Source organism: Lampetra planeri, chromosome 40 (assembly GCF_965212315.1).
Source record: "Lampetra planeri chromosome 40, kcLamPlan1.2.h2, whole genome shotgun sequence".
NCBI classification, from domain to species: Eukaryota; Metazoa; Chordata; class Hyperoartia; order Petromyzontiformes; family Petromyzontidae; genus Lampetra; species Lampetra planeri.
In genome coordinates this window covers 7,536,696-7,547,164 of record NC_136146.1, presented here as the reverse complement: position 1 = coordinate 7,547,164, position 10,469 = coordinate 7,536,696, and the positions used below count along the sequence as shown (strand labels likewise).

The 10,469-nt window shown below is 52.4% G+C and overlaps 1 protein-coding gene across 6 annotated transcripts in view; it reads right to left on the bottom strand.

The window, feature by feature from the left end:
- Window positions 1-568: 568 nt before the first annotated feature.
- LOC144731826 (ubiquitin carboxyl-terminal hydrolase 19-like) overlaps window positions 569-10,469 on the bottom strand; it is a 29,454-nt gene continuing 19,553 nt past the window's right edge. For all 6 annotated transcript variants that reach the window (XM_078613097.1, XM_078613098.1, XM_078613096.1 and 3 more), the window contains 5 exons: window positions 9,855-10,041; window positions 8,914-9,066; window positions 8,270-8,496; window positions 7,697-7,881; window positions 569-6,547 (listed from right to left, as the gene is read on the bottom strand). In XM_078613097.1, the coding sequence (XP_078469223.1) occupies window positions 6,413-6,547; window positions 7,697-7,881; window positions 8,270-8,496; window positions 8,914-9,066; window positions 9,855-10,041 (887 nt within the window). In that variant the 3' untranslated portion in view covers window positions 569-6,412. The remainder of the gene's footprint in view (window positions 6,548-7,696; window positions 7,882-8,269; window positions 8,497-8,913; window positions 9,067-9,854; window positions 10,042-10,469) is intronic.

Genomic DNA, 10,469 nt, shown 5'->3' with positions numbered 1-10,469 from the left:
CCACCATTGGCTCTGGTATGGGGGGTGGGACCGCTGCCCAGATCTTGTTTCTGGGACGCAGCGCCACTCAGTGGGGTCCCTGGTCCACGCGGTTTGGGGAATTGCCTCTTTTCGAATTTTTTATTCAAAATGTTCCGGTGTCCTAATTGTCAACAAAGGGGAGTGGGGAGGGAGACACTGTCAAAACCCGTGGACTTCGACTATTTAAACAAACAAAAAACCCCACAAGCATACTCAAACACATTCCTGCGGAGGGAGCTGGTAGGAACGTTGGGTTGCTCGGTCAATGGCCAGGGTCAACGGCGGCGAGGTGTATTCCGCAAATATGCCCGACTGTGAGGGCGGGCACAAGCCGGCGTGAGTAGGTTAAACGTTGAGTTTTATAAGGGCACCACGGGGTGACCAGCCCCTCCCCACCCAGCCCCACCCCTCCCCTCCCTCCCCATCCAGCCCCTCCCCACCCTCCCCTCCCCACCCAGCCCCTCCCTGCACGACGGACACAATAATCCCCTGTGGGCTGGTGTAACCAGGAGGTTCCTACCAGTACCAGATCCAAGCAGAGACGGGAGTCATTACACAGGCTTTATATCAAATAGTGGCATCATCAACATCACCATCACCACATTCCACCATCATCATCATCACATGACAGGAACGCGCGCACACCCAGCCAATCCCATGCGGTTACGCATTCCGCAACCGGGAGACAATTTAACGGGGAAATAACCAGTTTCATGAAACACTTTAACAGTGAGAAGAAAATAGTATTTTTTAAAATATTTTACACCGCTGTACATCACAAACGTGAGCACAAGCGTCACGTGCAGTGTGTGCCGCAGTGCAGCCCATTTTAAACAGAGCCTCTTAAAAAATGAAAACATTTAGACATTCAGTCTCAGGTTGGATATCAACTGGTAGTAATAACACAAACACAGGCGGGAGTTTGAACTGAAGTTAAGTGTCACCAGGTGTGACCAAGCGTCCAATCGCATACATTCCTATTGTGTGGGTGGAATTTCCCAAGATGGGCAGTTCATACCTGTCAACCCCATACGATTGACCCGTATTCTTGTACAGTTGTTAGGTCCATACGGCATACAGCCGTTTCAATACGGGGGAAAAAAAGATATTTTTCGTCTATTTGTTTGTGTTTCTCCCTTGTGATGGTACTTTGTAGGATGAACGTTGAGATTTATAAGGGCACGGGGTGACCAATAAGGTCTGAATCGGTCAGTAATAAGGTAAGTGCACCGATAAGGGGTTGACAGGTAGAGTAGTTACACAAATTCGGTAACCTCTCAGTCAGAATTTCAGATTCAACACAATACGCATGGGGAATCATTTTGAAAGTACAGTATTTTTAGTTTTGTGACGGGCAATAAAATCTTCGTTGTGGGTCGACTCAGCCAATCATCCCTCCGTCAGGTCACTAAAACGGATCGCAATCGTTGTGGTGAAATTAACAGTGATTATCCTATGGAAGAGACGCGCCCCCGCCATAGGAATGTGGAAATTCCACCACTGGCTCTATCGGCCAGTGCTCATTGGAGCAGGAAATCCCTTATGACTCCGTTTGTTTTTCGTACGTCCGACATTGACATTTTAAGAGCATTCCCCCTTGATTAAGTCGCAATTGGTTGACATTTTATGCAAAAAACCCCCACTGAATGGTTAAACTAATGATTATCCACCTTTTGAAAGGGTACGAAATATACATCCGAAAATGTGGATTTACTTAAATGCTTAAGTCTGTATGTTGAACTTCTTTCGCACAGCACGTAGCCAACCTGTGCTATCATGAGATCACTAGACATGCTATAATATAACTGCCAGAGGAGCAAACTTAACCAGACCTGCTCACAGCCGAGGCCACCGTCTCAACTGGTGTGGATCGATGCCAGGTTTAATACACCCGGCAACCGATATTTTATTGTTCAGCATCTTTAGACATTATTTCTTTGAGCCAATCCACACATTAAGATTGTGTTGTACGATTGTAAAGGTAAAACGGGGATTGGCCCAAAACCTCCAAACCCTGCGAGCCACATACCTCAAGACACAACTGCACGTGGCCACGTGCATTTATAAATCGGTGGCAGTGCCCCATCGAGAGGACTTGTCTGGCTCCGCTGCCATGGGGCGAGTGCATCGGGCCGCTCCCACTCATGCAGATGTGTTTTCGTTTTTTTTCTCCTCCAAATAAAGTTTGATTGACGAGTCCAAAATGAGCTGCGTCGAGCCGAACTTGACCTTGCCCAGGAGTCGCATGCGCCGCACGACCCCCACGCGGTGAGGTCACTCCTGGTGCATAACTTGAGCAAATGGGGGGGGGGGGGGGTGACGAACCCAGCGGACAACATGCAGAGTGGCTGGCTCTTCATCGTTTCTGGACTGCTGACAAAATATGCCCTCTCTCACCTCGGGGTTAAACAAATATCTCTAAACCCAAAGCCATTTATGCCATGGGACAGAAGAAAAATATAAACCATCAACAACAAAACCAAAACACAGCAGAGTGTCCTTGAAAGAGCGTGTGGGTGGCTATACCGTTTCCCGCATTGAAAGATTGAAAATGGCACTCCCAAATTTCAGATATACCGACTATAATCACCCAGGAATGTCTGTCCTTAACGCTCGTGACGTCACTCCACATCGACCAGCCCCCCCCTCATTAATATTCATGAGCAGGTGACGTCCTCCAAATGGAAACCCACCCCCATAATAATTAGCAGCTGATGTCGCTCCACATGGGGGGGACGAGGCGCCTCCTCCCCCATCCTCGGCGTCAACTGACAACCCTCACTACGAAGGCAGAACCCTCACGTCAAGCGATCTCTGCAACGCTGTTGAGACATCAAAGTAAAAATTACGTCTTGATGAGCAAGGGATTATTACCTTAAAATTAAATAGGTCTGTGTCACCGCGCCCTTACACATTGCACACGCATTAATGCAATGAATATCACGTCGCGGTCTGTACAAGTTTCAGATTTACTGCAATACATCCGGTCCTTGGACGGGCAAAAGGCGAGTTGAACGATAAAAAGCAAAGATACGCCGACTCGGCTGTCCACTGTTAACCTCATGCTGTGCCAAGCCGCCACGTGCCAGGCAGTCCTAGTTTAGTATTGCACTGTACTGCAGAGTACCTCTTGTACAATTACTGCTTCACCCCACCTCCAGACCGAGTTGCCATATTTAAATTGTTCCAAAGTTACGTTATAACATTCACGTTCGATGCTATGTGGCTTAACGTAACGTGAATGTGTCGAGCGCTTAATAAAATCACAAGCTGAAAATGGGCTAAATGTTGGGTCTTCATGGAAGTAACGAAGTTTTGCGAATAAAATCGGATACGCTAGGACACTCCAGCTCTGAATGACCCCGGTATTTCGAGGACCCACTGCTGCACCTGTGGGATTTTCTTAAGCCCGACAAATGCAGACCTAAACCCAAAGCAGAACGGAGGTCAGGTCAGGGGTAAAATTGTCTCCACTCAAATCGCTCCTCTTATTCTCTGCGGGTTTTATAAACGTCGCAGGGAGAGAACGTGTAAAACCTCAGTGAGTGCAGGTGGGCGCTTTGCTCGCTCGTTACACCCGTCCAGGCAACGTTCAGCGCTGCTGGACAGCGCTAAGATCTCAACTTCATTGTTTACCCTCTGGAGGAGGGACGAGGGGAGACGGGCAGATTGATTCAGGGAGACAAACGAGACGCATGTAGAAGGGGGGATACAAGGCAGGCACAGTACGTCGCATATCCGACCGTCACATATTAGCCATGACCAAGTACGCGCACACACCCAGTGCAGTATGAGCGCACGGCGCGATTCGCATTTGCCTAGACGATCAAAAATGTGACCGTTTCACGCAGTCATGTTATTGTTAACTTCGCGTACAATCGCTCACTTCGAAAGTACACAGGAAAGCATCTCCACCTTCACAAGAGTCTGCGCTTCATTTTTTTTCCAGTCGCCTATTTGTGCTAGGTTGTGCAACTCATTTTCCACATTTTCACCAATCTAACCACGTTACACATATGAGTGTCGGATATGCGACGTTGTGCTGTAAAAGAGATGCACTGGACAGGCACAACCAGGGGAAGCAGTGGTGCAAAATGGACACACACAAAAAACGCGAGGCAGAGAAAGGCCCACGAGTGGGTGTCACGTGCAGCAGGTTCAAGCAAAGGGTGGACGCAGAAAAATCTGGGAGCGACTGGGGCAGGAATCGTCATCTCTATCTGCACACCGATGGATACTTTCCAGGTCGCTGATAGTCTGGAGTAGGCGGTAGGTGAGATGATGGTTTTGAGAAATGCTAGGAGCTGGGTAAAGAAGGCCTGGGGCACAAGAGCTGCAGGATCAACTCACGCACGCAAACAACCTTCACGCAAGCACGGCACACACACACACACACGTCTCCCACAAAGTGGAAACAGAGGCGTCACTTCTTTTTCACCTCTCATAATTATTAACGCTATCGTCTCGTCTGTACATGCAGTGCAACAAGTGTGCAAACTCATTCCCCGAAGAAAACCGTGTGGGGTTTGTATTTTTTATAATCGTTAAGCGTAAGTATTTTTTCCATTGGCACATCCGAACCGAGCTGGCACAAGGCCCTTCGTGGTACAGGGGTCGTTTTTCCACTTGCTGTTTGTCGAGTCAAAACCAAATTGTGATCATTCTGGCCTTGCAAAACATCTGAATCCAGCTTGGTGCCAAACAGGGCCAGGAGCAACAGAAGTGCAACTCAAAACACAGCATCACCACCTCATCTACATGCGTCTTCGAATTGTCCATTACGTTTGAAATAGGCGGCACACGGCTCGGATTCGACAGTGGAAAAACCTGGCGCCTCTTGAACTGCGCCAAGCTGGTTCGGCACAGCCCAGGCGAGGTTCGGTAGTGCAGTGGAAAAATGGCATTAAACGCGCGACATTGCGCAACGGCTGATGGACGGGCGCACGGCGACCAGGACGCACAAGCGACCATGATCCCTCCCCGGGAGGGGGGGGCGGGGGTCACAGGAGATCAAAAAAATTGCGACGAGGGAAGTCGCGCTCCGTCGACCAATCAGACACAAGCGCGTTGGCGAGGGTCTCAACAGATTGGATGTCACGACGCAGGAGGACGTGGGTCAGAGTCGCTCTGGAGGAGAGGAGCTCGTGCCAACCCTCCACGCGCTCCCAACAACCCCTTACAAAACAGCCACGCACGGCAAATCGACTGCAGCCCGGCTCCTGGGACTTCAGATCCTCTTCCTCTGTGCGCACGCACCACTCGTGCCGGACGATTGGAAGATGTGGAGACTTGCACGAGCAAGAGTTCATCTCCGTGAAGCGCCTCTACGGTTCGCCCGTCTGGGTTAACCCTGCCCAACGTAGCCTGACATTGAGGTCACAGCCGAAAGGGGCACGGAGGGGCGGGCCACAGGTCCTGAAGTCAGAGGGAAGTGCTGTGGATTCCAGATACAACCAGTGACACCCACGCTCGTACCGCCACATCCTCCCACGACGACGCCACCCACAACTGTACAACCCCCGTGCCTGAGCCACCACCAACCCCCATTTCTCTATGACCTTCAGGATTCCAGAAACAAGTTTGTAACAAACTCCAGCAAATGACAGCGTGTGGCGCTTAAACAGGGTAATGTAGTACTAATCATTAACACCACCAAATATGTTACAGTAGTATTCGATGTGTCGTACTGCGGATACCCCACGATAAAGGACTTATTACGATGTTTGCGTATAATAGAAAACCCAATAGGTAGAAACAATTAACGATTTAGCAACCTTATTTCATATTCAAATTAAAAGGGACTCAATGGGTGGTGTTATACAATCCGCGATCTTTAGCGGAAAGTGAATAAACTTTCCACAATGCAACAAAGGAGAGCTTAGGGATGGACGTGCAACAAAAATAGGAGCCCTGCCACGTGCTACTGACGAGTGAATTTGACACAAACCCGCGTCGCGAGGAACCGATCGGATTATGACCGGAACTTCGGGCCGTTTCCAGCCTGTGTGGGTGGTGTGGTCGAGCCGCTGGGCTTTCTCGTGGATCGGTACTCCGCAATCGACGCCGCAGAACGAGCACGACCGAGCAACGACGCCCTTCGCTTCAAACTACGAAGGAGAGGGGGGGGGGGGAATTCTTTTCTACGTCGATTGAAAACCACAGATGTCAAAATATTCCGCTGAACTTTCCCTGCCCCCCTCCACCCCACCCTCGGCCCACCCCCACGGTCGCCGCCGTTTGTCGCAGACCTCGCAAATTTTGACCCAACTCTCTTTTTTTTGTCGCTGAAAATGTCCAGTGGCTGCCACTGGAAAGAGGGACTTGGAAACGCGGTCCAGCACCACCACCACCCTGACCGCCGCCGCCGCCATGCCCTCCTCGCACCGCATCATCAGTCCACCTCCTCCATGTCGGTGAATGCCAGCGGGGAGGCCGGCACTGCGGGCTGAGCAGGCGGCTCGCGCAGCCTGGCGCCGGCAGAGGACAGCGCCGCCAGCTCCGCCGCGCCACCGCCCGGCGCATCATCCTGCAGCCAATACGGCGGGGGGGGGGGGGGGGCGAACGAATGGCACACACGGATGTCAAAAGCCGCGTGTGGAAAGCATGCAGCGAGATTCACGTGGAGTTTGGATCGTTCATCAGTCAAATCCAGTCAATCACTCAGTGGGAGGTCGCTCATTCTCCTCTGCTGACACCCCCTTTCGTGATCCCCCAGTGGTCCATGCTGTCAACTGCTTGCCCCTATTCAAGTATTGGTACAAGTCCCTATTGAATTTAGTAAACCGCATTTTTTTCAAAAAGTGAATTGGAAATCAGGTATGTGAGAGTCAATCTATCTGCCTCTCTCTCCAGAGTAAATTTTGTACGTAAAATTGGAGGAAAATATTCGTCAGATTCAAGTTCAAAGTAAGAATCACTCGCCAAGTTGATCCTGCCCCCATCCACGGCAACGAACCCTGAAGCAATGGTCAGAGTGCGCACGTGAGACGCGAGTGAATCGACCAGAAACACGACATTCCTTCCGCGATGAAACCTCCGTGCGTCAGTGCCCTGGCTGCCGTGCGTCACTCGCCCTTGTCACGCTCGCCATTCCAGTGAACCCCCCCCGGTTGGCACGCGGGCGCTTCGGCGGCGTAAAAAAACACGTGCACTGAAGCCAACTCCGTTCACCGAGTGAGATCGGAGAGAGGGAAGGAACACACATGATGGGACACGCCGACACAGCAATCAAACGCTGCAGCCGGTCGCTCCCGTGATGTCTTGTCATATGACATGACAACTATCACGAATCAGTTTCTCATAAATGTTGTCATTGTATTTAGCATTTTTTTACCGCTCTGCTGTACTTCCAGTACAAAAATAACTTAATTTTAAATCTAGCGTCATTCCTGCACATTAAAAACCAGAAAACACTGAAATCATACATTGTACAAGAATACCAAGAAAAATAACACAAACAAGATCAAGGATACAGCGGTGAACACAACACGAACACGAGAGAACATGACAAAGACACAACACCGACACAATCATAGCCACAGGAAGAGAGTTGCACAACGTTAGTGCGATCCACCATCACTTTAAAGCCCACACAGTGTTGCTGATAAGAGTTCAGCTTTTTTTTTATTAAACCGAATCGATCGTTGAATAAAACCACGCCTCGCGAGCCGCTCACCCTTGTGCTGACGGCGCCGGCAGTACTGGCATTGCTGGCGCCAACCCCAGCGTGTGGGGCTGGTGGTGCAGAGGGGCGTGGCACGGGCGAGTCGCGGCGCCGGTAGAGCAGCACGTAGGCGTGGCGGGTCACTACATCCGACTCGTCCACCTCCACCACCGCGCTGTCGTCAAACAGCCGCCAACCTGCATAGCAGAGTGACACGGGGCGGTGAGCGACACGCTCAGGATCTGCAGCAGACGTGTGAGAGTGACGTGATCGAGCGCGGCGAGCGATGTCCGCGGTCGAGGTCAGAGTTGCAGTGCAAGTGCACCGAGTGTATAACGCGTCAACTGCTGCGATCATGCTGTGGGTGTGGTGTGCGAGGGCCAGTGAGAGTGCGGTGAGCACGGTGCGTGTGTGCGAGAGTGTGCGGATTGTCGTCCCGAATCCGCTAAGGGTCGCGTAATCACCACCGCGATCATGGTGGTGATGGTGTGTTGGTGATGCTCCGAGCGGTGGCTGCAGTAATTGTGGTGGTGTGGCAGTGCTGGCGATGGTGTGGCCATGATGGTGTTTGTGCTCGACACATACCGATGTGGTTGTGCCGCGTGTCGTGAGCGTGCGGCAGGCGTGCGAAGGCCGTGTAGTGGCCCCCCACCATGCCCCCGTAGTGGTTGATGACTCCGTACAGGTCGTACACGGGTGGGGGTCCCCCACCCCCGGGGCCCTCGCCTCCCCCGGCACCATCCCCGCCGCCACCGCTGCAACCGCCTCCGCCACGCGTGGCGCGCACCCCAAACTCGCTCAGGTCCAGCTCCCTACGGGGTCACCAGCATCACAAGGAGTCAGGGTGGTGAGATGTGAACTTTGCCAAAGTATGTGAGTGTGCACGTGCGTGTGTGTGTGCACCAATGTGCGTGCTTGTGGGGAGCAGCGGCGCAGTGCTTAGCGCATCGCACGACAAACCTGCCGAGTTGAGTTTGATCTCCGGCCACGGCCAACGTCAGTGGCAAGTGTGTGTGCAGGTGGCTGTGTGCAAGTGCAGGAGTGTGTGTGGACACACACCAGTATGCTTGTGTATACGTATGCTTGTGCAGGTATGTGTGTGCGTACACATACAAGTGTGTATGTTAACACACGTGCAGGTGTATGTGTGTATACACACAGGCATGTGCGTGTGCCCATGTACGGATGCGCGTGTCCATGTACGGGTGCGTGTATGCACGCCACCCCACCTGACGGGGAAGGCGACCATGCTGTTGAGCTTGTCGCGCCACAGGAGGTTGCGGAAGGAGAAGCGCTTGAGCTGCACGATGAGCACATTGGGCAGGCGCCACAGAGACAGCTGCTTGGACGCCTGCCGGTGGGTCTTGCACACGGGGCAGTACCTGCCGTGACACACAAAGACAAAGACCCCCACGTAGCCTTTAACAGTTGGGGCAAGTGGCGTCAGCGAGTAGCACCCATGGAGGTCGGCACCACGCACGGTCACCTTTGGTGAGTATCGAGAGTGGCGAGTGTGAGTGATGAGTGTGAGTGAGAGTAGCGAGTGGCGAGTGTGAGTGGCGAGTGTGAGTGGCGAGTGGTGTGAGTGGCGAGTGGTGAGAGTGGCGAGTGTGAGTGGTGAGTGTCGAGAGTAGCGAGTGTGAGTAGCGAGTGGTGAGTAACGAGAGTAGCGAGTGTGAGTGGTGAGTGTCGAGAGTGGCGAGTGTGAGTGGCGAGTGTGAGTGGTGAGTAACGAGAGTAGCGACTGTGAGTGGTGAGTGTCGAGAGTGGCGAGTGCGAGTGGCGAGTGGTCACCTTTGTCTCCCCAGAGCTGATGTTTACACACCGTGCCAGGTACTCATTTAAGGCCGAGTCGACCTAGGGGAGGCCCAGGACCGGTTCAGATACTCGTCACCGGTGTTGGCTGCGAGTGGAAATCGAACTTGGGTCACTTGGTTCTTAGCGCAATGCGCTAACCACTGTACTACCACTCCACATACAGATCTACATGGGCAAAAGACAAAGTTCCCCTGTGTAGCCTTAACAGACTTTTGAAGCAAGTGCTGTTAGCGAGCACCGATGAAGCCCGGCACGGTACACGAGGGGGTGGGTGGCCAGCTACACGTACACACACATGCACGCACACAGGTATGTGTGTGTGTGTGCGCGCGTGTGTGCTTTCTGCACCCACCAGGCCTCCTCCGGTGCCAGCTTTTCAGGCCGTGTGAACAGCTGCAGGCACTGCTGCAGGGTCACAACCCCGCCAGTCGCCCCTCCCATCTCCCGGGTCACCACGGCGACAGCGTCACGATAACGCTCGTGGTTCCTCCACTCCAGCACAAGATGCGCGTCGACGGGGAGTGCCAGAGGCATCTCGCCTGAGTCCGAACACACGACAGAGACGCAGAGCGACACAGTTCAAGTACAGTGTGGATTGATACAGCGAGGTCACAATGCGACTGCATCTCAAGACGTTGTGCAGAAACAGTGGCTCATACACTCACACAGAGACCCACAGACTCACATAGACCCAGACTCGGAGAGCGCCTAAATGTGAGGGCATCCCTATGTGAGTCTAAGCGTCTCCATGTGGGCATGTTTCCGAGTCAATGCAGTACTAAGTGGATGTAATAGTAACACAATGGGGCAGTACTTTGGGATTATGTCTTAGATTGGGTCTCACCATTTGCCTGACACATGCACACAGGTGTACACAAACATGTGCCCGTGCGTATGTGTATACGCATATGCACATGTTTATGCAGGCTGATAAAAATGTATACGTGCAGTGTGTGTGTGTGAATGT